At 34.5% G+C, this 27,461-nt stretch overlaps 1 protein-coding gene and 1 long non-coding RNA gene across 2 annotated transcripts; both read right to left on the minus strand.

The window, feature by feature from the left end:
- Nucleotides 1-1,034: 1,034 nt before the first annotated feature.
- Nucleotides 1,035-2,174, minus strand: LOC120210282. The gene is made up of 3 exons (XR_005524495.1): nt 1,924-2,174; nt 1,241-1,407; nt 1,035-1,157 (listed from the first exon to the last, which is right to left on the minus strand). It is a non-coding gene; the product is annotated as an uncharacterized LOC120210282 (long non-coding RNA).
- Nucleotides 2,175-7,803: 5,629 nt separating this feature from the next.
- Nucleotides 7,804-9,088, minus strand: LOC120210281. The gene is made up of 4 exons (XM_039209046.1): nt 8,973-9,088; nt 8,831-8,894; nt 8,656-8,709; nt 7,804-8,069 (listed from the first exon to the last, which is right to left on the minus strand). The coding sequence occupies exons 1-4, from the start codon at nt 9,071-9,073 to the stop codon at nt 7,860-7,862; spliced, it is 429 nt and encodes a 142-aa protein (XP_039064977.1). The 5' UTR covers nt 9,074-9,088; the 3' UTR covers nt 7,804-7,859.
- Between the last annotated feature and the right edge of the window lie 18,373 nt (nt 9,089-27,461).

The following is a 27,461-nucleotide window of genomic DNA, read 5'->3' on the forward strand; positions in this document are numbered from 1 at the left end:
ATTACTTTTTATAGGCCCTACTTAATTAATCTACATATGTATGAGTAAGCACAAGAGAGTGATTAACGGAAAGAATCATGATCATCAATAACAATTAAATCATTCAAATTGTAAAGTATCATCTCAAACCAAATTAGAAGGCAACAGGATGCAGAATGATGAACCAAAATAAATTGCAAAGTTAACAAGATGGCAGTATAGCAACCCGAGAACCAACGATACTAAAGGCTCCTAAATCACCCAACAACCAAAAACTCTTTATCAATCAAATTCTGTCGAGCTATAAAAGAAGAAAAAATAGACGAAATGAGAAGCTTATCCATCAATCAATAAAGAAAATAAAGCATAACCCTTAACGACCTTTTAAAGATTTCCAACAACAAGTAGAGGTCGTTGCTAGAAAATGTGACTTGACAAACACATTGCAAGAAAATCTAAATTGAAAAAAAAATGTTGCAGAAGCAAGACAAGAACACATGACTCTATATATAGGATTATCAAAGAGGTAAAAGCACCGCTTAAAAAGCCCTCGTCGTGTGTACATAAGAGAACAAGAACAAAATCTTAGCTCTAATACAACGTTACAATAAAATAAACTCTTGGACATTCAATCATGTCAAACCTTAGCTCTATTACCATGTTATAAGAAAATCTAACTGATGTGCCAGAAGGCTGCTCTCCAATCCCCTGAAACAAAAGGATTCTAATATTCAATTTAAGTGTAAAACTAAACTACACTAAATCAATAAAGCAATGCTTCTGCTAGAGGTTAGAAAAGAAGGCCATTACTACCTGAGATATATCCTTCGAGCTGCTTCCAACTGAGACATCTCTGCATCAAATGTGTTCACCAACTCCAAAATCTTGGTGTACTAACAAACCGGACAACCTGGAAACAATCAGGAATGATGTCAGAATACGAAAACAGAAATCCTTGCATGAAATAATAACAAGATCCCCAATTGTCGACTATGTGAAACCTCTCAAGTGTTCCTTTTTGAACCAAGTCTCGGAATCATGTTTTTCAACTTCAAGCTTAATTGATTGAAGTGACAGTGCAACTGCTCTTCTGCCAACTTTAAATGAGTAACAAATGGCTTCACCAACCCAGAAGCAAGCGTTTCTGTGTTCCATTGCTCGAAACAAACAATTCACATCTTCCCATAGGAAAATAATAACAATGAGTATAGATATAAAGAAAATTTGTAACAACATACAAAGTCATAGAATGATATCTCACCGTGAGAGTTTTGGTGACAATTGGAATATGGCGTAATCAAGATGTGTGTCGGTTTTCATCTTCTCTCTAATATTACAAACTTCCCTAGGTTAGCCCTTTACGTATACTTCTTAGCACAAGTACAACCTGCTGCCGGTGTCAAAATCAGCAAAACTTCATTCATAGACCTCAAAGTAATAATAAAGCAGATTCTAGAATAAGAAGCAAGAAGAAAAAACAGTGAACTAAGAAATGCCAATAACTATAGTATCTAACAGTTTCACTCACAAATGGAATTATAAGTTAACTAAACCCAACATGTGCAAATCAAACAAGGAAACAATGCCTTTATAATTCATGTTTCAAACAAAATATGACATCATATTGATAACTCATAAGCCCAAAAGTTGAAGGAGAAAAAAACTACTAACTTCGGACCATAAAGCTTACCAAAAAAACATATGGATCTCAGTCTAAAAGATAATCGGATTGAAAACAAAAAAAAAATGCACATAGAAAAGCAACTCTTGCACAAAAATAGAACCCATTATTCACAGATGTCAATCAGCTACTCCCAGATCCGATTCCACCCAAAAGGCCCAACTTCAAGGACTGAAATGAATCTAAACCATTTCAACAAAACTCGATATCAAAGAAGAAAAAACACCAACTTGACAAAATCTGAAATGCACAAATTAATGAACTTACTGAAGTTAAAAATGGAGGGGAAAGGTGAGATCTTGGAGTGGGGAATTGGATCTGATAATCAACTCTCAAATGGGTACCTGAATTTGGGTTGTATTACTGAGGAAGTTAAAGAGTTCAACTTGATGGAATCTTTATTTATTTATTTATTAAGATTGAAGAAAGAACCCTAAGAATGACAAGATGGTTCTTCTGCTTTCCTTGTCAAGTGGAAAATCTTTTTCTATGGACGATGACTATGCTTCCCCTCTCTAGGGCACTCTCTGTCCAAAATTATACAGTAGAGGGAAAATGAAAAATATATATACTAACGTTTTCTTTCGGACAAGTTCTTTGTTGTATTCCTTGTATTTCGTGGTTTTTTTCAAACATGGATCGGCTATTCGCTACAAATGTCTATTTTTTGGCTTTTTTATTTGAAGTTACCATATTCTCCTTTACCCTTTTCAATATTTTTTGAATAGTGGCTATTTCAATATTTAAACTTCTATTTTTGATGCGATTACGGTCTTTATAAATATTAATTTATAGAGTTAGATTAAATTATAGAAACGATAAAAAAATTTATCAAATATTTAATGAGATTTAAACTATTACTTTTATTCTATTTAGTGTCTAGAATTTATTTTTTAAATAATATTCAACATTTAGTTTATGTTTTAATTTGATACATGTCATTACAAAATTAAATAACGGCTGACGTGATGTTTTTTAATGATGATACGATATTACAATATAGTGATACGTCAACATTATCGTTAATTTTTTAATGTTGGGTATCAAATTGAAATCTAAACTAAATACTAAGTATGGTTTTGAAAAAAAAAATACCAAAACAAAACAAAAATAATAGTTTAGTACTGTATGTGTAGTTTACCCATAATAAAACAATATACATATAATAATGCTTAATACTCCATAATAAATATAATTTAAATAATAAATAAATTGGTTAGATTTAAGGGTTGATAAGACAAGTAAAATCTGATTGGGATTCACTAACGAATTAAAAAGCGATGGATTGGTGAGGTGAGGTCGACATGAAACGACGGTGAAGGGTAGGCCTAATTCTACACACTTGCAAAATGGAGGGTCCTGATGAATCATGAACGTTCACTTTATATCATCCCTACCGCCCAACGACCTTAGCTTTCAAAATTTTATTATTACCCCCCCCCCCAACAAAAAAAAACCAACACTTTCATAGTTGGTGACACGTGGATTTTTCTTTTCGACTTTATAAAAAATCATTAGAAATTCTTTAATAGTTTATATTATTCTTTTCCAAGATTAATATATTTTTCATCCTCATTTGACTGTTGCCGATCATTGATAACCATATAATTGGTATCAAAACGACAAAACGTTCTCCTTTCTTTCATCTTTTTTATCCTCGTATTGTTTTTTTTTAGAAAATAACAAAATTTAAATCAAAGTTTTGACATTATTATTTTGATCTATAAACTTCATCGTCTGATTATTACGAAATTATTATATATTATTCTTTCTCCTTTTGATCTCTCGTTCATTCACATTTCGAAGAAAATACTTTAGTGTCACTGAATGAATGAAGTCCAAAAATATAAGTTTCAAAGAAAAGTTTAGAGGCTTTTGTGTAAAATTATCTAAGAGATATAAATGGCAATAGATAGGGTTGTTCATTCGGTAAAATCAAACCGAATCGAGCCGAATTAACCATAACTAAATTAATCGAACTTTTTTTAACCGTTAACCGAATCGATCTTTTTTTCGAAAATATTAATCGAACCGAATAAATTTCGGTTAATTCGGTTAATTTTGAATTAACCGAATTTTTTAAAATTTTCTAATTTATATAAAAATTAAATATTTTTAATTCAAAAAAAAAAGTTTATAATTAATTTAAATAATATATAATTATAAAATAAAATTTCAGATAAATTTTTGAATTAATTAATATTGATTTAGGTTTAAAAGTTATTAGATCTTAAATTATTAATTGGGTTTTAAATGGTTTGGGTTTATACCATATGTTATATATAATATATTTAATATTTTTAATTAAAAAAACAGTTTACAATTAATTTAAAATAATATATAATTATAAAATAAAAATTTTATATTGTTAATTAATTATATTTGATTTAATTTTAAAAGTTATTTGATCTTAAATTATTAATTGGGTTTTAAGCCCATATGTTATATATATATATTTAAATTTAAAATTTAATTTCGTTAATTAACTGAATTCAAACTGAATTAACCGTTAACCGAATTCTAAAAATCTTCTTAACCGTTAACCGACCGAACTAATTCGGTAACCGAATCAAATTAACCGAACTAATTCGGTTCGATCTATTAACCGAATTAGTTTCGGTTATTTGAACACCCCTAGCAATAGACCCCTAACTGTTGGGTGATAAAACCAGAAGCTTTTCTAAATTGAGTGACCAAAACAAAATAAAGGCAGTTTAAGTAACAAGAATGTAGTTTACCCTTTTAAGTACTGGATTTTCAGAAGATATACGGTTTGATTATTTACCGTTTTAACTATATTATAATAATTAATTTGAGATTGAACCGAGATAATCAAATATATTTAAGATTTAATCATGACCATGAGGGAATTTAGTATTTATTTATACCAAGTTAATCATGACTAATCATTAATTGATTCTTTAATATAATTAAATTAGTGATTAAGTTGAGAGATTTTGTACCTATAAATGGTTTAACTTCATAGTTTTATATAGGGACGGATTACCTACGGACGATAATCTCCTAAAAAAAATTAAATTTATATACATTTTAGATATCCTTTATACTTTTATTAAAAATATGTTTGTGTCTCCTTAAGTTAAGTAATTTCTTTCATTTATTAAAAATTTATAATTTTATTCTCTAATATATATATTATATTTTTTCTTGTATTTTAATTAAAAATATGTTTTCATCTTCCTAAAATTTTATATATTCACACTCTAACATAAAATTCTGCGTTCGTCTATGATTTTAGATGTATTAAATTTTTAGATTTTCTTAAATTTGTATGAGTAGTGCTCTAAAATCGATCTAAGAGACGATTTTTTTTTACGAATGATATTTTATAATTTAAAAAATATATTAAAAAAGATAAAGATTCGTGATTAATTATGAACAAATATTTTTAAATCTATTCAAAAAATTACAGTTATGTAGATGATATAATTGTTTAAAAAACCTTAAACCGACTAATTTTGTCGTATTCACTTATACTGTTAAGGCTGAGATTCAAATTGAGTATTTAATCGGGTGGTTGGGCTGCTTGGATTAGGTCTGGACCTAACAATTCGATTCTTTATAGTTCCACAAAGACAACGTATGCCTTGCCTGATGCTCTTCCATCGAAGCCCAGTTGTGTTTATTCATGGTTTTATTCTGGATCGTTAATTAAAAATATTTATTTTAAATAAAAAAATTAGTGTTGGTATAATTATATGAAAAGTTTAATAATGAAAAAAGATTTGTAGATTATATTAACATTAATTTAAATTTCCAAGTTGGAAATATTATCTTTGTAAATGCTTAACTTGTAAGGCCTAAAATCAAAAGGGTTGACATCACCAGCTTGTAGTTCTGTTTCAAGCATATCGTTGTATCCCAACTAGTCCTCAACTTGTTCACTTTGTCATATTCCTACAACACCTAGCTCTTCTACTTCCCTGTCATTATCATGGCCAATGCTGCAAACATTCGTGGGCAAGGGCGGAAGTAGGATAAAATTATAACAGGAGTCAAGTTGCTTACCTTTCAAATTAACAAGGCTCTAAAAGATAAATTAAACCAAGAAAAATAGGATCGAGATTTAATTCACTAATTTCAAAATTGTCATATCTTAAAAAGTAATTATACCGAAAAATTTAGAAGCAAAACTTAATTTTATTTAGCTTAAAAATGATAATATCTTAAAAAATAATTAAACTAAATTTTTTTAAAGGAACATTACTAAATTTTGATGGTTTCAAAAATTTTAGGGACTTAAAATATAATTAAACCATAAAATTGAGATGGACCATGTCCTCCTTCCCATCCATGTGTTCCGCCACTGTAATCGTGAGATGAATTTGGTCCCCCAAGGTATTAAACATAAACTAAATAAACATAAAACCGAAACATATTTTAAATCACTTGCTCTTATTATTTTTGTTGTTTCTCGGTCCGTAATAATTTATTTTGATTTTAATTTTATGCCACTCATTGATTCATCAATTTTTAATTCAGTTTGTTGAACAATCAATTTTCGGCAATTAATATTTCTAATTCAATTATGACAACACTAGTTTTTATAAAGTACAAAAATCAATATCGGATAAATTAAATAAAATTTTCATAAAATAGAAATAATATTCATCTATATAAACTTAAACATGAATAACGTGATGATTTGGTTAATATATAAATCTAAAAAGTATAACAAAAAGGCAAACCAATTGAATCATTAAACAAATTAAAAAATTTCCCACCACTACTTAAATTAGATATTTAGTGTGCTTCATGAACATTCCACTTATTTCACCCCACATTTTTTCACATTAAAATGGAATCAAACAGACCCCTCAATTCACAGACACAAAAACCATGCAAGTTGCCCAACTTGTATTGTATGGCAAGAAACATGTAGAGAATATAACAATTTTACGATTTTATTCACGATTTTAACCTTTAAATTATACACATCTTCTTTCTTTCTTTTTTACCATTTAAATTATTGTTTTATCTTAAAATGACATCAAATAAAAATAAGATTTATAACATGTTTTTACTTTTTAAAAAGAAAGATCGAGACTAAAATGATGATTGAGTAAGAAAAATAAGATTATATGGATTAAATCGTGAATCGTGACTAATATTATTATCACGGGAAATGTTTGGTCCAAAATGAAAATAATGGGATTGGAACATTAACGGCAAGTTGCAGGTTGGAGTTGGACGTTATTAGTGCAGTGGGGCACCATGACTTTTTAGCATGATGAAATCAAAAAGTGGTGCTGGATATTTTAAGGTTGACGTGGACAATCTGACTTGCCATCAAACACAAAACCCAGACCAAAGAAACCGGTCTGGTTGGTTGTGCTGCCATGCCCCCTCCTGCCTGGACATAATCCTGCATCTTGGCTAAAACCCTGTTTTGGGTCCCTAAACCCAAATGAATTTGGACCCATACCCCCACATTGTTTTCTATGATGTGAGATCCAGTAACGATTAAACTCAGGATATTCATTTAAAATTTTTAATATCTCATCTCACTAAATTAATTATTTATATTTATTATATTCTTAATATAATGTAAAAACCTGTGATTATAGTGAATATAAATGCAGAAATGGAGCAGGATTAATTGAAGGATGTAACAATTCAGCATAAGCTAAATGGAATCCGTTTGATTAGCAAATGTAGAGTAGTTCAAGGTAAAATAGAGTAACAAGCTATTAATGAAATTCATTGGCATGGTCAACCAGCCATGGAAACAAAATTACAACTAGATTTGCTTCTCAAACTCCGCTTCGGCTTCCGTAGCAGTGATCTCGCTTAGTGGTTCCATCTTCGTCTCCCTATTTGGTTCGAATGTTCGAATCAATACATCGATTAGTACAAATGGTGTTGATCATGAACCGGAGATGCCATAATCATGGTTGGATGAAACCTTTTGTTTCCTGCCATTTTTTCGTCTACTACCGCCGGCTTCACCGACTGTTATTCCTCCTTTGGCTCCTCTCCGATGCTCATACCTGCCTTGCGTTCCACCTGACTTCAGAACATCAATCAGAAGAAACAATAGCATTCATTTGAATTTTACATTTACTACTGCGTTACAAATGAAGCAATATATGACTAGTTCTGATGCACCGAATCACACAACGAATGTTCCTAGCATTTAACTTACCCCAGACAGAAGCCGTGGAATTGTGCATCAAAGCTAGATATACTCTCCCGCATCATCCCGCTGGAACTCATATCGCAGATTTCTGCTTGTTGGAGCCAGAACTTTCACCGATAGATGAGAACGGAGATGAAGAAGGACTAGACGCAGTCTGCTGACCATACGACCCGAATGAATCAATGTCCACTTGGAACATCTCTTCAAACAGTTCCTGTAATTCCTCAAAGCTTTCCTCCGCATTTTCATAAGGGTAAAACTTTGTCACTAACACCCCCTCAATTTGTGAATGATTCTATGATGTTTCAACTCAAAGCATCTTGGAATGTAGACCGAATGAAGCTCAAACTTAACTAAACCGATCATTTTCCCATTAATCCGCACGACCGAACGGAACATAATTCACACACAGTGAAACATAACCAAAGTAACACCTGAACTGAAAACTCAAACATTGATTATCATTTCTTCATTATCAATCAAGTGGCAAATATACCTAAAATGCACTTTCCAAGGACCCACAGAGCCGTTCACTCAAATGTCATTTCCAGGTGGATAATGGGGCCATCTTCAACGGATTTCATGGGATTCCAAGTAGATAATCGATCATTATCAACCCAACAAATATATAAAATAATAATGATAAAGTTCTGTTTTGGTCCATGCCTTATGAGATAAATGGTTAAAAACAGTTAATACCTGGATTTGCAAAAGCAACACTTACCCATTTAGACTTTTGAGTATTATGAACGAAAATCAATTTGATCCGACTCGACTTGAATTTAGACTAAGAAAAAACAACCTAAATGAAAGAAGGAAAGGATATGCTTACACACAGATTTTGTTGGCTCATCATCACTGCCATTTCGTTCAAGAAGTCTCCCATGCCCTGTGAAATTAAAAGGGGAAAAAAACATTATTCACCGTTGTCTTCAAGTATGGTTTGGTTTAAACCTTAATCTTACCAGCTTAAAACTAATGTAAGGATTTTTGGAAGGAAAAAATGATACATTTTCGTCATCATCACTGTCATAAGCTCCAACATCGTACAAGAACCTCTTATTTGCGTCAGACCTGTGGCATACAGACAGAGCATCTCGTGAAGGTCAATAATTCCAAGTTTAAATTAATAAAATTAATAATTTTAATAAGAGAAAATTAACCAGAATAAGCTTGTTGAATAGCCTGGAATTTTTTCTTGGTTCTCCACGAACTTTGAATTCCCAGAGGCTGAGCAACGATCGGGGTGCCATCTCTGTTCCCAACAACAAATGAAATTAAATAAGTTTGCCTTTTCTTTTCACTAAAAAATGTTCAATGCATTCACAGGATTTTCCCGGGGGGAAATCCCATCATTTACTGTTCCCGTGAAACCCAGAAATCTAAAGCATTGGTTCATGAACTTGAATAAAAATGTATGGCATGAATTCACAAAGATAAGAAATCTTGGGTTCGCGTCTAACCAGGGCAAGTTCTTATAAGCAGCCCTCAGCTCTGTTGGAGTGCATTCTTTATCCAACCCCAAAACCGCATAAAATCACTGTTTTCTCTCCCCATTCGCCATTCTTATTCGAAAACAAAACCCAGAAAATCCTTTGAATTCGACAAATATGGATACCAAAACCTACAGCTACAAACTAAGAACTACTAAACGAAGACGACGAACCCTCCTATGATATAAACATGACAAAAGGACTAGAATTTTTATAAACATACTTAGAGACTACATCTTGGGGGAACCCTTTTCCAGTGAATGTTTCCTTGAAGGAACGGGTTTAAGAGAAAAAGACCCAAGATAAGGAAATCAAAAGAAAAGGAAATAGTTTTCCCTTCTCTCCCTGCAAATCCCCAGAACTCTTCAGAAACCGGTGATTTTATACGTAAGTTTTTGTGGGTTTAGGTTGTGTTTTTTTTTCTTTTATTAATCATTTTAATTATTGAATGATTTTAAGTATAATCATAACTAATTTACGTATAACTTATCATACTTCTTGATTAATATGAAATTAATTGGGCCACAATAATTATAAATAACTTATCTTTTAATTTAAATACAAAATATAATTACTAGACAATCATTAATAAATATCAAAGTCTTTAAATGGGTAATTCTACTGTACGACAACATAATATAATATTAAAGAAATATGTTACTGTAAATGTTAATATATTTTTAATATTTTCGGTGGAGTGCTTCCTAAATGCTATTTTTTCTACCAGAAATATTAATTTCGCTACCTAAAATGAATATTTCGATATTAACATTTCTAGTAGAAAAAATAACATTTTAAATAGCGCTCTACCGAAAATGTAAAAGAAAAAAATCGATAACGCCATTTTTTTAACCTTATTAGGTTATTTTTTTAGACATCTCCTTCTTGAATAGATAAAAAGACTAAATAAGAAGAGAATGAGTTTGAGCCTTTCGGTCGATTTTGATCAAAATATTTATAGTAAGTTTTTTAGTATTAGTGTTTAGTTTATAGTCATTATAATTAATTGTAATTGATAAATTCAGTAAATACGATCTATATACAATAAATTTAATTTTAATAGGTCATATAAATTAATCAAATGCTATATACAATAAAATATTTATGTCCGAATATATAAATCATTATTTTTAGAGGAGATGTTTTTTTGAGTAACTAATATACTAGATCAATTTAGTGGAGAAAATTTAGAAGGTAAATAAATTACAACTAATTGATGATAAAATATAGCTAGCTCGATTAAAATATTTTTATTTTATTTATAAATAGAATAAGTGTAACATCCTCAATACGAGTTAGTGACTAAATTGTAAAGTTACAAATTTGGTGATTAAAATATAATAATTGGATAGTTAAGGACTTATATGAAAATGTGGTGTATGATCAAATTGAAAAGGAGAAAGAATAGAAGGACAAAATGGTCATTGGCAAGGGAATAATTTAATTGTATGGGTATATATATGTTCCTCGTGGAATGGGTGGAGAAGAATATAAGCTTCCAGAGTATCTTCTTCTTTTCTTCACTTCATACGTGAAGTCTCAAAGCAAAGGTGAGTTTTCTCATGAGCTAATTATTAGCTGAATTTAAGTTTGGTTTTGATTATTATGTTAATTAAGCTTAAGGAAAGCTTAATTTTTTTAAAACAACAAGATGATGAGTTAGGAAGGATTAAAAAGGAGGTGTTAGAATAAGAATTGGAACATGTTGGAAATTGAGTGTGATTCTTGAATGCCATAAAGGATAGGATTTTGAGTTTAAAGAAATGATTATGGAGTAAAAATGAGTTGTGTATGAAAGTTAGGAATATAAAAGGAGGTGCAATATGAAGTGTTGAGCTGAAAATGAAGGGATTTTCGTGCTCAAAATGTAATTTATGGGTTGGTGCATCGGTACACATTCAATGTGTACCGATGCACTCTCAAATAAATAAACATCGAATGCAGTACATCGATGCATGCCTTTAAAATGAAACATCGAATGTTATTTGTGTACCGATGCATAGATAGTGCATCGATGCACACGTTAAGGGATGCATCGATACGCTGTATAGTGCATCGATACATACATTCATTAAGAGATGAAAATAACCTTTCTTTTAGTGTAAAAAGTGATAGCTTGGAATATATCAATTAGTATACTGATATGTATCAATGTATTACTATGTAGATTTAGAGCGTAATCATGTTCCGAAACAATCGAAGGATTAGGATCGAGCCAAATCAAATAAGGCTAAGGTGAGTGCATATCCTAGATAGAATTGTATTGAGATAAGACTTACGATGAGTCTATCCCTTATAGTTGAATTTGTGATTCCATATTCATGCACATGCATACATATATATATGTGTTAACGTTATAGTGATTTCATGTATAATTCATTCATGCTTTAATATGATATTATATGAATGAATGCCATTATAAGAGAATCCTTCCAGGTATGTGGAATAATGAAAATGATCATATGAAGTGAATTGTGTTTACATGGAGTGATAAAGTGATATAAGTATAAGAAATGTAATTATATTTAAGCCCATGTTATCTAATATGAGAGTTGTAGGTATAATTGGCATGCCGAGAGTCGAGAGATAATCAGTGGTCCTTCGGACAAATATTCTGTGCCCCTAGTGGGATTTTATTCGAGTTGTGGTGACAATATTGCACAACCTCAATGTACTCACGTACCTCATGTTCTCAATAATGTACATGGGCATCCAAAGATAACTAAAAGATTTTTTTATGAAACATAATTGTTCATTCATGCATATCATACTCATATCATGGTGTGGTATCTATATGTGCATTGCAATCCCTAGTAGATTGATAGTAGTGTATGTTCATGATATTATTGTTATATGGTTATTTTAGCCTCACTAAGTCTGTGACTTAGCGTGTAAGTGATTTACACGTAGGTACCAAGAATCTAGAATAGCAGAAATAGGGATGGCAAGAACAACATCATACCTAGAAGATCAGATCAGAAGTAACTGATAAGTATGTATTTTGTTGTGTATATTGTGTTGGCATGTAAGTAATGTGTTACGAATGTTCTGATCGATTTTGTTTTGTTTTGGTCAACATATGTAAAGTAACAATATTATTTCAATGAAGTTTAAAATTTCTTTGGTTTTCTTTAAGAGTCAAATTTTGAAAGGTTAATGTGACCTCATACTCGTATCCGGATCGGTTACGGGTTGAGTGTTACAATAAGAATGAAAGTTAAACTTACTTTTTAAAATCAATACCTTAATAAAATATTAGTTTGATTTGTTTTTTAAATGTAAAATAAAATACAAATGAAAGATCAAAGAAATATTAATACAAAGAATGGAATATAAATAAATAAATAAATAATTGTGTTTTAATTAATTTATTATGCTGTGGACCGGTGACAGATAAGGGATTCATGGACGGTGGGATTTGAGGGAAATGGTTTATTTTGCAGATTTCTGGTCCAGAACCTTCTGAAGAAGAGAATAAAAGACCCTTCTTGACGGCAACTTTTGGCAATATTTAATTACTCAATTATTTAGTTTTTTTTATCCTATTTATGTATGCAATAAGTGTTTAAAAGAGATGATTATCCAGCTCAGTTGGTAGAGCACAATTTTTAATCTTGAGGTCGTGGGATCGAGTCTTACGGAGGGCATTTCATAATTCGGAGGTCTTCTACGGAAGCTGCTCTTAATCTGATGTTGGTAGTAGCCTACTATCTTACTTTCCCCTTACCCCATTACATATGGGAACAAGGGACATCCATTAATAAGTGTCCAAAACTTGTGGTATAAATACTGTAATCGTACTGTATACAGTAATAAAAAGTGATTTTTATTCTCTCTACTTCAAAGTTACATGACAAATACTAATAAAAATTAAATATAAATTTGGAAATAATTGAAAAAACTGCTGACATTTGCCTTGAAAAGGTTAATTTTATGAGAGGAAACTAGACTAATAATAAGATGTTAATTCAAAATATAATATTATATTTTAAGTGACACAATATATTCTTTGATTTATTATAATTTAAAAATTTTAATTATTACATTTAATCGACCGGCTGATTTAATATCATGCATTATTTATAAAAATGTTAGATATTGAAGGGACTAAATTTGAAATATTACTATTTATGTGGCCTGGAAGGTTGTTAGTCAATTATTTTTATCCTAATAAATCAAAAACTAAAAGTAATCAAAGACACGAAATTTTCGATCTAACGAAGACGTTGGTTTAATTTCATTAAAAATGAGTTTTCAAATACAAATTGATCACATCAAAGTTGACCATTCAAAATAGTTTTTTTAATCCATAAACTATTAAATTTTATTGAAACCAAAGAATATACAGCCTTTAACAAAACAACCAATTACAAAGGGAATTTTAGGGATTATGGTCACAGAGAAATACATACATAAAATAAAATAAACTCAAAGACACGATAATAATTGCAACATTCTTTTGAATCCGATATCCGTCATCCATAATAACGGATCATTTTGCCAAAACGACTATTCAATCATTTTGTCGACGTTTTAGAGATAATGAAGGAGTGACAAATAAATAAAAATAAATTTACATATTGTTTCGTAAAATAGATCTAAATACATCGATAACAATCAAGAAAGAATATAACCACTTAAAAGCCATTGATAATCATAAATCAGATACGAGCGACATGAGAATGTCTACACGATCGCATATCTATAGAGGTAGACGAACAATGTGTCATAGGACAAATAAAACGTACCACAATAACATTGTAAAGCATTCAACAATAGCTGAATTGAAACGTACCAAAAAGAAAACGAGCATGCGTAAAATATACGAAAAGTAAAAATTAAATTAAATAATTTTTTTTATTAAAATTAAATAAAAACTAAATAAAATAACAAATCAAAGCGAGATATGAGAAAAAAATGATAAAATTGAACAGTGACTATGGTACAAATTAACTTTTAAAAGTTAATGATTTTTTTCACTAAACCTTATTTTTTTTCATTAATACTATCTGATACAGAACTTATTCCAATAAATGAAACATTAGTTTTAATTAAAATGTTCTACAAATCATTGAATTTGACACTAAAATCGATAGTTGGATGACTTTATTAAACATCCACAGATAATTTTAAAAATTTAACCAATTCCAACTGTGCACACTTAAAGTTAAATTTATATTAAAAACCTTTTTATTTAACCTTTGTTAAAACGGTTAAAGTGAAAATTAATGGTTAACAAATTTGATTATCCCATTTTTTATAACGTTGGATTCAATAAATCTTAATAATTAATTATTTAATTTTTATTTTTATTCTTTAGGCCAATACAATTTAAATTTTAAAATTTGAGGAATACAATATACAAAGAAGGTACCCATAGCACGAACTTAGTGACTTCAGTGGATAAGAGACTTGTTATTATTCATTGAGATCTTGAGTTCGACCACCACGTATGAAGGATTATGAACGACCATTGTTAAAAATTAAGATATTTGAATAAATATTACCTTATATTTACCATAGATTTATAAAAAAAATGTACCCATAAGATATAAGGGTAAATACATAGTTATGACTTTTAAAAAATAGTTAAGTAATCAAAATGAAATCAAAATAATAGCTAAATGGCTAAATACATAGTTTACCCCATATAAAGGCAAGTAGGTGTTTGCGCTGCAACAATCTGGCCATCTCTTATTTTGAAGACTACATAGCAATTCAGTCAACAAATTTGCAGTTCTTTCAAGATTTTTAAAGATGTCAAACTATTTAAATTAATTTTATATGTTTAAATAATTTTTTTCTTTAAAAATTATTTAACATTTTAAATGTTTTAGGTGCTTATACAATTATACTGTAACTTTCATTAAAAAATTATTATTGATATATGTCGATTTGTATATTTTTTAAAAATAAATATTATTATTTTATTTAAAAAAACTCATTTTTTCTAAAATTACCCTAATACCCAAACATCTAAAAACCCTAACCTTCTCCTCTTATTATCGGCGTCATCACCGTCGTTGTCACCGCCATTGACCAAACAACCAAAGGCCAAACGGAGTAGAAATTCCTCTCCCCATCATTTGCATAGCAATTTCCCTCCACCCAATTCACATAACAATCTCCAAATCCACCCCCCCTCCCCGTGCAGGCCACTGCTACCTTCATCGGAAACAAGAGTTTTGTGCTAAGCAAATCCTAGAATTGTCATATCTCATATATTATGATCCATGCTTTGAGGGGGTATTTAAACATTATTCACTGCCTTCTTTGCCCGTGTGGAACCAAGCTATTGCCAAGTCACTGAGGAAGAATAGTCGGCGAACAGTATGTAAAAAACTGGTTTAAATTTCAATGGAATCCACAATTTCCAGGGGGGATGTTCAGCCTCCAGAACGGGGACAGCGCCGGGGGGATATTCAGCCGCTGATCGAGGGAATGTTCAACTGGTTAGGGGACATATTTGTAAAGTCCACCATCCATAGGTTAGAGGCCATGCTTGAGATTGCTCGCACAGTGACTATCGGGCTAGCATGGGAATCAATAGTCAGTTTGACATTAAACACGTTCAAACCAATATCCCAAGCAAAGTTGAGGCCAACAAAAATGCCCCGGAGTTCTGTATGGAGAGGTTGAGAAATCCCAATGTACATGTGGAAACTAGCGAGCCACTCACCATCAGCGTTGCGAAGGAAACCCTACTACACCATGAGAGTCATTGGGGTTGAGAGCACCATCGATATTTAAAGCGATCCATCCTATGGGGCTATCCTGCCATAAGGATTCAAATTGTTGCGGTTGTGGTCGTCTTTTTTTGTCGTGTCGCGTTTACCGTAATTGTAGACGTAACGGATGCTATTGCGGTGATTGCAAGTATCGTTGTTATACAATAATGGTCGCGGAGAGGATTACTACCGCTATATGAAGATGTTATTACGGTTGCGAACCGCTATTTAAATCCCGCTTGCCACCGGATTTCTTTTGGCTAAGTAGGCATCTAGTGGCTCCAGGTAGATGGAACTGAAGAGCAATAGTAAGAAGCCCAAGTTTTATTGTATTGAATGATGGCATTGCTGGAGAGATAGCTATCCGAGAAGATCTTCGAGTTTCGTCGCTTCCATACCTGCCAAAGAATAGAAGAGAACATGAGATTCCAAGAAATAACAGTATATGTAAGGAGAGTGGTGGACCCGAGATTTTGAAGGATCCAGTCTTGAAGGGGAAACTCGAGGAAATCAGGTTTTATCCACGTTGTTCTATTATTTATTTTTAAAAATATTTAAGAGAAAATATGTTTAATATATGTTTAGAGATTCATATTTGAGGTTTAATGTTAAAGATTAAAGTTGAGGGTTTAGAAAATTACATTAACATGACGAGTTTAAACAAGTAGAATGGACTCAAGGTAGTGGGAGGGGATAGTTGTTCCATAAAAATTGTAGATAATATTTTTTTTTAATATTTTCAATTGATAATATGTTTAATTTCGTTAAATTTATAGGTCGTCATCTTCTAAATTTTAAAAATTTGTTATTCTAACATAAAATCTTATGTCAATTCCTGATAACAAGTATTAGAAAAATTAACGTCAACATAATGAAACTAATTAATTGATATTATAAAATAAAATAGAATGTGATATAAATTGAAGTATAACAATAAAATTCGACCCAAGTCATATTTTGACCAAAGTGAGGTTGACCTCCATGAAAAGGCTATTGAGTATGGGTTTTGTCTTCCACTTGGGGCTTGCAATGGCCCCAGTAATTTTGTTACGGTGAACCCAACAGATTGGCAAACACGGTCATTGTATAATACTAGTTTATATCCAACTTTTATATTAAGAATTTGAAAGTATATATTAATTTGATAATGAACATCTTATAGGGATGATAATCGACTGGATCGGGTTGAAATTTTAATCGACTCAAACTTAATCAGAATATTATACTTTTTTATATTATTCGACTTTCATATAAATATTTGTTTATACAATAAAATAGGTAGTTAATCGAAAAGAATATAGAGTGATATTATAACAATTATCTTTAAAAAAATAGATAATATCTATATTACTATCTTGTGTCAGATCAGATAAGGAATTTTTTACCTATATCCAACTTTGATTTGACATCATCATTCACAAAACGTCAAAACTTGACCCCTAATTTCAAAATAAAATAGATCATGTCGAAATCATTCGAGTATGAGTAAAATTGTCATTCTTAGATATTATAGACAATAGCAATGAGACCGATATTAATAAAATATTTTTTTATTTAATTATTGATATTTGATTATTGATCAATTAATTTAAATAGGATATTACATAAATCTATTATGAGAACGCTTATCTCAATTCGATTTATTCAATTCACGATACGAGATTCAGAACTCTTGACGTTATTTAAAAAATTTAACGTTGTATCCTCGTATACCAAATGATTTATCCTGCATACGACAACCCAAACAATAATAACTTTGAAAGATCACAAGTTATTCAAAATCGTTTTTCCAAAGTTCTGCAAATTCTCAAATTAAATGGTCTCGACTTGAATTAAACTCAAATTCTTAACAAGCCGAAATGATCTACTTCATACTCGACTCAAAAAAGTTTGCGAGTGAAGACACCAAATTTTATCCTTTAACATTATATAATATATTTACATTATAATATATATATATATATATATATATATATATTTTACATATGGTGCATACATATTTACACACAAATCTGTTACATTTGCAGGCCTGCTACACGAGGCCCAGCTGTACACAACCCAAACGTAGGAGTCCAAACGTGTGGGGTTTTCAGAAACCCTAAACATATGCTCTCAAACCCTAGCCTCGTCAGCGCCGCTTCAGCTACCTTTTCACGCGGCCAACACCGAGTTTCACGGCAAGACTCCCATCACCGCACGTCTCGCCTTCAACGACCGGGACTCTCGGCCACGCAAAGAAATAAACAACAAACAACATCAGTGTTTTACTTTAATTTAAACTCTAAAAATAGCCATTTTTTTGGGCTATAAATATTATGTAAAGCACAAGTTTAGAGAGAGGGATTACTGCGAATACACACAGAAAGTCACCATAGCAAGCACAAAGAAAGTCAGAACACTTGTACAACATTTCGAAACAAGAAATAAAAGCGAGGTATATTAGTTGTTTACCTTTTGGTTCGCTTGATCCTTTGCACGTCAAATTTATCATCCATCGTGTTGTTTAAAAAAAAAAAATCTTTTGGCCGATGAAAAGGTGTTTTCGTTCGAGATCGTTTGTATAGATCTACGAAAACCCGAGGCCTATTTCAAAAAAAAGGTTTGAGATTTGAGTCAAAGGAGAGAAAGGCTTTCAGAAAAACCAATTTTTTATGGGTTTGCCGCCGATGATCGGTGGCCGGCGCCGACCAACGGCGGCCGGCGAGGCGGCGTATGGCCATTTCTGGGATTTTACGGCGGCGTGTTCTTCATTTCTGAAGAACACGCATGAACAGATGAAGGAAACGAGAGAAAGAGGAGAGCTCTCGGGCGAGGAAGGGAGAAATGAAGAGAAAAAAAGGTTTTTTTGGGCTTTATACATAGCCCGTGCGGTGACCCGCGCGTCAACCCGACCCGGGGAAGGATCCGCGTGTTTTGTTAAAAGGGTAAACTTCATTTTGGCTCCCTCTATTTGAAAAACATTCAATTTGGTCCCCAAACCGGTTGGGTAAACTTCATTTTGGCTCCCTCTGTTTTAAAAAACGTTTAATTTGGTCCCCAAATTGGTTTAATTCCCTTGGTTATATTCTGATTCTGCCATCTAACTTTATTTTGTTTCATTTTACCCCTTTATACTTATATATATTTTATTATATCTCGTATTTACTCTTTTATACATAGATATTTGGATTTTTATTTATTTACACTATAATATATTATTCCTATTAGTTTATATATATACATTACTTATTTTTCTTTTATTATATGCTATTTATTATATATATATTACTCATATTTGCTTTTCTTTATTTTCTTTGTTTTTATATTTTTTATGGATGTATATTTTTTACCTATCTATTTATATTTTTATATTTTTTTTTCTTTTCTATTAATACTTTTTGTTGTGTTTCACAAATTATTATATTCGTATATATTTTTTAATTTAACTATTACTATTATCTTCTTTTTACTAATTTATATATATATTTTTGCGTTATTATTATTATATGTATACTTTTTTTTCTTCATTGATTATTTTTGCTTAATGTTATATTTTAATATATATATATATATGTATATATCTATGTATATACTTGTAATAGTTTATTTATATATCTATTATTATTATGTGTTTTCAAACATTTTATTCGATTACCTTTTTCTTTACTTTGTTTTATTTCTTTGATGATCATCTTTTTATTCATTGTAATTTATTTATTCGTTGGTTGTATGTAGATTATCAATGTTTCATTTATTTATTTTACTCTGCTTATTAACCCTTTTTTTTTTTAACAACTATTTTTATCTTCATTCTTGTTTCCCTTATTTTTCATTTTTTTTTATTTTCGTTCTTTAACGTCTGTATTGTTAAGGGAATTTCAATCAATCAAGGGTAAGTAGTTCAGATCGATGTTTTACCTTTTAGTTTAACTTTCAATTCTCTTAATTAAAGACAACTGGAAATTACATAGTACCGAAAGGGCAGTTCAAGGGTGCTAATCCTTCCTTGGCTGTAATCGATTCCCGAGCCCGACATATTTCCGGTAAGACGCAGATCAGGTAAGATGGTGTCCGACCCACCTAAATTCGTTTTAAAGTGGTCGGTGGCGACTCCAATCCACATTTTTCAAGTCGAAGCCCAATTCCGGGGCTCAACGGAAAGACGGTTGCGACAGCTTGGCGACTCCACTGGGGACAGGTAAGTGAGTCAGGCTAAGGTAATTTCCAGTTGTCTTTTTAACGAAAATGGTAAGTTTAAATTTTAAGGTAATATTTCGATCATTTTTACTTACTTTTGATTATAATTTTCAAGTAAATAGTTGGACTAATCGTTTTCTCATGATTTCAGCCTTCAAAGTTTTTTTCATCTAAGGCTCTATACCCGAGCTCCAAACCCTATTTTAAGTGGGGGTGAAAGCGACGCCTTCGTGTGAATTTATTCACCGTGCGGGCCTAGCAAGTAGCCTTCGGGATTCATATACCTTATGTCTTCGTGTGAATTTATTCACCGTGCGGGCATAAGGGAATGTGTCCCCTCGAGTTTAACTTAGTCCATACAAGCCTGTGATGGGTTTAGGACTAAGGGTCTGGAAAGCCCAAGGGGGCACCGACAAGGAGAACTCGGGTACCGTTTTTTTAAAACCTAAACCGGGAGACCATGAAGAATTAGAGCCTACCCCGAAACCACGTTCCAAAACTTAGGATATTTTTACCCTAACCATGTTTTTGTTACGTTTTTTTTCCTTCCGTCATTTTTTTTATTTGTATTTTTATTTTACTAACGTTTTTTCCTTTGTGTTTGTTTTCTAGCATTTGCATCATTACAAGAGGCTATTGATCCCTAAAAAGCGTTTGTTATACACAAAATAATTCGAATTAATGGACAAAGGTGTTGTAATACAAGAGATTGAAAACGCTGAGGCACGACTATGGTCCGAGAAGGCTCAGAAAGAGAAGGGAGACAGTCTTCAGGGAAACTATGTGTCAGAACTGGTTAGTTATGCCGCTGTCAGCCTGAAACAGAATAATGTCCAAGAGCTGCGAAACATTTGGGACAGTTGGAAGAATGACAGAAAGCAGAAGTTCAGCCAACGGTATGGTGATATCGCCCTCTTGCTCCATGTCAAGACTGATGAGCCCTTACTCCGAGCATTAATTCAATTCTGGAACCCTGGATATAGTTGTTTCACCTTTAACCAGGAAGACATGGTGCCTACTATCGAAGAGTATACTACTCTACTGCACTGCGAAAGCATCAAACTAGAGAGGGCATATATTAAACATATCAAGAGTCAGCCCTTCAAGAACGGACTGGCCAAGATTGCAGGGGTTGATGAAAAGTGGGTGACTGATCGACTCCGGCACAAAGGTAGCGGGGAAGGAATCGAGTGGATCCATATAAAGCAACTAATGAAAAACCACCCTGATGAGTGGAAGACTATAGACCTTTTTGCACTGGGTCTGTACGGTTTGATCATATTTCTGAAGGTTTGGGGTGCATTGACGCTGCCGTGGTGGAACTATTTGAGCAACTTTCTAAACGAGTTAACCCATCACCAGCCATCTTGGCCGAGACCTTTCGATCGCTCAACCATTGCCGAAGAACTGGCGGAGGAAGATTCACCGGGTGCATTCAGCTCCTTCAGGTCTGGATTCACAGCCACTTCTGGAAGACTGGCGGGGTTGCCTATCGCCGTTTCAGCACCACCTATTCACCTCTAGGTGAATTTATTACCTTAAAATGGCATGAAGGCGCTTCGAAAGAAAAATGGATGAAGGTCTTTACGCATCTTCAAGACCGAGATATTGTCTGGAGAGCCCCTTGGTTATTCCTCAGTGATGTTCTTTTTCGATGTGGTGACTCTGACACTGTGACCTTACTTGGACTTTGGGGAGCAGTCGGGTACGCTCCGTTATTAGCACTTAGACAGTATGGAGCGCGTCAGTTTGTCCCAGCAACATGCGGGTTAGCTAGGTCAGAATTTGAGTATCATGGCGACAGCTATAAAAAGATGATCAAAGAAGCAGCCGATTCGTGGAGGAAAGTATTCCGGATGGATGTTGTAGCTGCCAGAAGCATGCTCACTCCGGATTATGTGGAGTGGCGAAGATTGAGAAAAAATGACAACATCCCTGTGCCAACTGTGATGACACCCGGACCATGGAGGAACATCTCAGGCATGTCCCTTCTGAACTCGAAATAGCCAGGACCGAGTTTGAAGCCGTGAATAAGGAGCTGAAGCAAAGGATAAAGGAACTTGAAGCTGAACGTTATCAGTGGAAGCTTGATGCTGACTCTCAGAAAGATCGGGCAGAAAAACTGGAAAAAGAACAAAAAAGAGTCTGTTTTGAGCTCGAAGACTTGAGAAAGGGGTATCAAGATAAGGTCAAGGATAACTCCAAGTTGAAGGTAACCTCTGAATACTGGAAAGACGAAGCTCATAGCCTGAAAAGGAAGTTCGAGGGGCCTGATGAGAGAGCTTGGAAAGAACAAACAAAGACTGCCCAAAGACGCTTGGCAGATAGTCAATATCAGAACCAACGCTTGAGAGTTCGGGTAGCTGACTTAGAAAAACAACATGAGAAAGATGGCAAGACAATAGCTGAGTTAGAAGCTATTGTAGATGGGTTCAAGAGGGAAGCAAACGAGCTTCAGATAGTGCCTTTCGACGGAGGATTACAATGGCGTTTCCGTTGGGAACAAGCACAACGAAGGGTGAGGGCCCGAGACGCAACCATACGAGATTTCCTGGATCAAGTGCAAAAAGCAGCCCGTCACCTTCACGGCCTAGCAAGGGAAGCTGGTGTGGTTCGACAAGGCATTCAACCAGTGACAGATGAAGGCAGAAGACTTGTCAACCTACTGGAGGCGGTTCGGGGTCTAGAGGATTTAGTCCGAATGTACCTTTAATATGTTTTTATGTCTCTAAAAAGATAAAACATTTTTGTCTGAATAAGGATTATTTATAATAATGAACACTTTTCTGGATCAATGCCTCCAATTGCATACATCATACATTGCATTTCTTGCATTTTATATTTCATGTTTGTTTATTTTATATTTTCCATGTTTTTACATTCATATTAACTAACAGAACATGTCTCAGACACCGAGCTTACCACCGCAAGCATCAGATACACATCACCCGCACAATACTCGAGCAAAAAGAGACAAATGGAAGCCAGAATAGAGAAGATCGAAGAACACATGGCAAGACTTCAAAAGGAGCTAGAAGATAAGATGGCTCGGAACAGTGAAAGTACTCTTGAGTCCATCAAGAAAAATCAGGAGTCCTTGGTCGACCAAATCGTAGCCAAGTTGTCAGGTCTACAGCAAGCTAGTGCGTCAGGGGGCATCTCTTCCGAGGGGGTGGCCATACCACCAACCCCGCAAGTGGTTCTCTCACCCGGAATATTACCCGGGGACGCATCTGCTACTAAAGGGAAAGCAGCACTACCCGGGGACTCATTCGCTACCAAAGCGAAAGTTGCACCTGCTGTAAAGATACAAACTTCTACAATCATCCCTGATGATCATCCGGATGATTATAATGTCCCAGACTTTGACGAGGAAGATAAAGCCAAAAAGATGGAAGAAAAGATAAAAATATTAGAAGATCAAATAAAGATGGTCCAGGGAGACCATGATTATTATGGAGTGGACGCATTGGAGCTAAGCCTAGTTCCAGACTTAGTGCTTCCACCAAAGTTTAAAATTCCTGAGTTTGAGAAGTTCGACGGGAACAGCTGCCCTTCAGCCCATATCACTATGTTCTGTCGAAATGACAGGATATGGAGGGAATGATCAACTCCTGATCCATTGTTTTCAGGAGAGCCTGTCCGGTTCAGCTATTCGGTGGTACAACCAGCTTAGCCGAACTCATATCAAGACGTGGAAAGACTTAGCCAAGTCTTTCCTGGAGCAGTATAAGCATATCAACGATATGAGACCAGACCGGGTCATGTTACAAAGCCTGGAGAAGAAACACAATGAGAGTTTCCGACAATACGCACAGAGATGGAGGGATTTATCTGTGCAAGTTCATCCACCTTTGGATGAAAAGGAAACTAGAAAGCTGTTTGTACAGACCCTGAGGGCACCTTACTTCGGGCATTTGGTAGCAATCACGTCGGGGAGTTTTTCAGATTTAGTCATGGCCGGTGAAATGATCGAGTTGGCCATTAAACAAGGAAAGATTGAGGGAGGAGACTCCAGTAAAAAGCCTTCCACGAAAAACAAGGAGCGAGAGATCAACAATGTGAACACCTACAACGTCAACAAGGGGGTTACGATCTCAAGCTCAAATTCCACAGCAGCTGTACCATCCGGTACTTCTAGACAGAACCAGAGAGAACCAAGAAGAGAAAGGGAAAGGGAACAGTTTGACCCCATTCCCATGACGTATAAAGAATTATACCAACAGCTCTTCGACACTCATGCAGTGTCGCCTTATCCTATGAATCCAATAAATCCTCCTTACCCAAAATGGTATGACGAGAGCGCTCACTGTGAATACCATGGCGGTGTGCAGGGGCATTCGATTGAAAGCTGTCTCGCATTCAAGAGACTTGTGCAACGAATGAGAAACAAGAATTGGATCACTTTCAATTCCGGGGCACCAAACGTCGCCCAGAATCCCTTGCCCAATCATCAGGAGACAGGAATAATGCCATTACTACTGAAGGGGGAAGGAGAATTAAATCAAGGGTTTCGGAAATTGAATCTCCTTTGGTTTGGGTATGGAGCCAAATGGTAAAAGCAGGATTTCTTGCACCATGTTCAGATACGATAGAAAATGAAGATGGTAACCATTGTTGTTACCACAACAAAGAAGGGCATAAAGTGCAAGATTGCCCAGAGTTCAGATTGTTAGTCCAGCTCATGATGGATCGAAAGGAGTTGGAATTCTACGAGGAAATTCAAGATTCTTGGGAAGCAGATGTTTGTGCCACCGGAGAATCATCAGATAGAAAATTTGGTAGGGGTAGTCCTTTGATAATTACCCCTAAGGCAAGCATGACAGTGACAACACCAGCCAAGGTGGTAATCTCCGCACCGCGGCCTTTTCAATATAAGGACAATCGGCAAGTGCCATGGAAATACGAGTGTCAGGTGAGCACTTCCGGGGGAGGTAATAGTAAAGTGGGGCAAAGACCACTGGAGCCATTCAAAGAAGATGTGCTAGTCGTCAATGAACCTATAAAGGAGGAAGAAGCTAAGGAGTTCCTCAAAGCACAGCGAATACAACATTGCAGAACAGCTCCACAACTTACCTACACGTACTTCAATGCTAGCACTATTTTTAAACTCGGAAGCACACCGAGAAGCGTTGTTGAATGTCCTTAATCAAACGTTCGTGCCACAAGACATACCAGTCAGCAAAATGGATCGACTGGTGAACAATATTCAAGTTGATAATCTCATCTCGTTTTCAGATGATGAGATTCCATCAGGAGGAAGAGGCCGAACGAAGGCGTTACACATTACTACCTACTGTAAAGGGCACGCTTTACCAAGTGTCTTAATCGATAATGGTTCAGCCCTAAACGTGATGCCTTTGATTACATTGAAGAGGCTACCAATAGATACCTCTCATATGAGAGCTTGTCAGAATGTGGTCCGAGCATTTGATGGGACCAAAAGAGAGGTAATCGGAAAGATCGAGATACCATTGACCATTGGACCAGCCACCTATGAGGTTGAGTTCCTGGTGATGGATATCATGCCGTCCTATAGCTGTCTTTTGGGAAGGCCATGGATTCATCAAGCAGGTGCAGTACCCTCCACGTTGCACCAGAAAGTTAAATTTGTTGTCGACGGAGCCTTAGTAACTATCAACGCTGAGGAAGATATCGTGGCAAGCGTGACCACGGAGGCTCCATACATCGAAGTAGACGAAGAAGCGGTAGAATGTTCGTTCCGCTCCTTAGAGTTTGTGAATGCCACATTTGTGGCGGAAGGAAAGAGAATCCCAAGACCTCGACTCTCCAAATGCACAAGGATGGAGATCAAGCAAACCCTAGGCCGAGGCGCCAGAACCGGGAGAGGTTTTGGGAAATATTTGCAAGGAATGATCAAATATGTCCGTCCTATCCCAAAATTAGACCAATTGGGCTCGGATTTCAGCCGGTTATCATGAAAAGAGAAAGGAAATCCAAAAGAACCGGGAGAGAAGGTTAGCCAGATTAACCGGAAACGAACTCCAATGGAAGCCTATGACATTCCCGCCGCTCTTCAGAACATTCAAGTCAGGTGGTTATGTGTTTAAGACCACCACATCCGAGTTAGAAACGGCTCTGGAAGATCTGAACGTTAATGCCGTGACCACAGAAGATGTTGACAACGGAGATAGATCCGGGATATGCCTTCTGCCACATGGGTTCGTGCCTAGCAGTTGGTCGGTGGAAGAACTACCTGTGGTTTACAAGAATCTTTCAGAGTAATATTCGAACTATCCCTATTTGCCTATACCCGGGGCAATAGGTGATCTTTTGTAAGGGTGAATAAATGTTTTGTTTAAGTTTAATAAAGGATGCGTTTTTTTTTCTTTTCCATGGCAAACAAAGTTTTCTTTTTCATTATCTATCTCCTTCAGTATTTCATTTCCAGTTACTCTCAAAGTTAGTTCTTGACCATTCCGTGTGGGATATTATCCTCTCACACATACACATCTTCCTCCTTTCAGGTTCCCAGATAACGATAATGTGGGCACTAATGACCCTGATCCGGAGGTGGATTTTGAATCAACCATTTGTCTTGGGGAATTTGAAGAATGCGATAATGAAGAAGAGTACAACTTACCTACCGAATTGTTGAGAATGATAGAAAAAGAAGAAAAGCAAATACTGCCGCATGAGGAGGCGATCGAAATCTTAAATCTGGGCACTGAGGAAGATCGAAAGGAGGTTAAAATCGGCACAACTCTTTCGACTGAAGCAAGAAAAAACCTGATAGTCTTACTTCAGGAGTACGAAGATGTTTGCTTGGTCGTATCAAGACATGCCGGGACTAGACACAGATATGGTAGTTCACAAACTACCAATCAAACCAGAATTCAAACCAGTGCAGCAAAAACTGAGAAGAATGCGACCAGAAATGCTCCTTAAGATCAAGGAAGAAGTCAAGAAGCAATTTGATGCCGGTTTTCTCCAAGTGGCCAAATACCCTGAGTGGGTGGCCAACATAGTGCCTGTGCCGAAGAAGGACGGGAAAGTACGCATGTGTGTCGATTACCGGGACCTTAATAAGGCCAGTCCCAAGGATAACTTTCCTCTGCCACACATAGACACTCTGGTGGACAATACGGCTGGGAACGCCTACTTTTCATTCATGGATGGATTTTCGGGGTATAATCAGATCAAGATGCATCTCGAAGACATGGAGAAGACCACTTTCGTCACAATGTGGGGAACTTTCTGTTACAAAGTGATGCCTTTCGGAT

Source organism: Hibiscus syriacus, unplaced genomic scaffold, assembly GCF_006381635.1.
Source record: "Hibiscus syriacus cultivar Baekdansim isolate YM2019G1 unplaced genomic scaffold, ASM638163v2 tig00109923_pilon, whole genome shotgun sequence".
Taxonomy (NCBI): Eukaryota; Viridiplantae; Streptophyta; class Magnoliopsida; order Malvales; family Malvaceae; genus Hibiscus; species Hibiscus syriacus.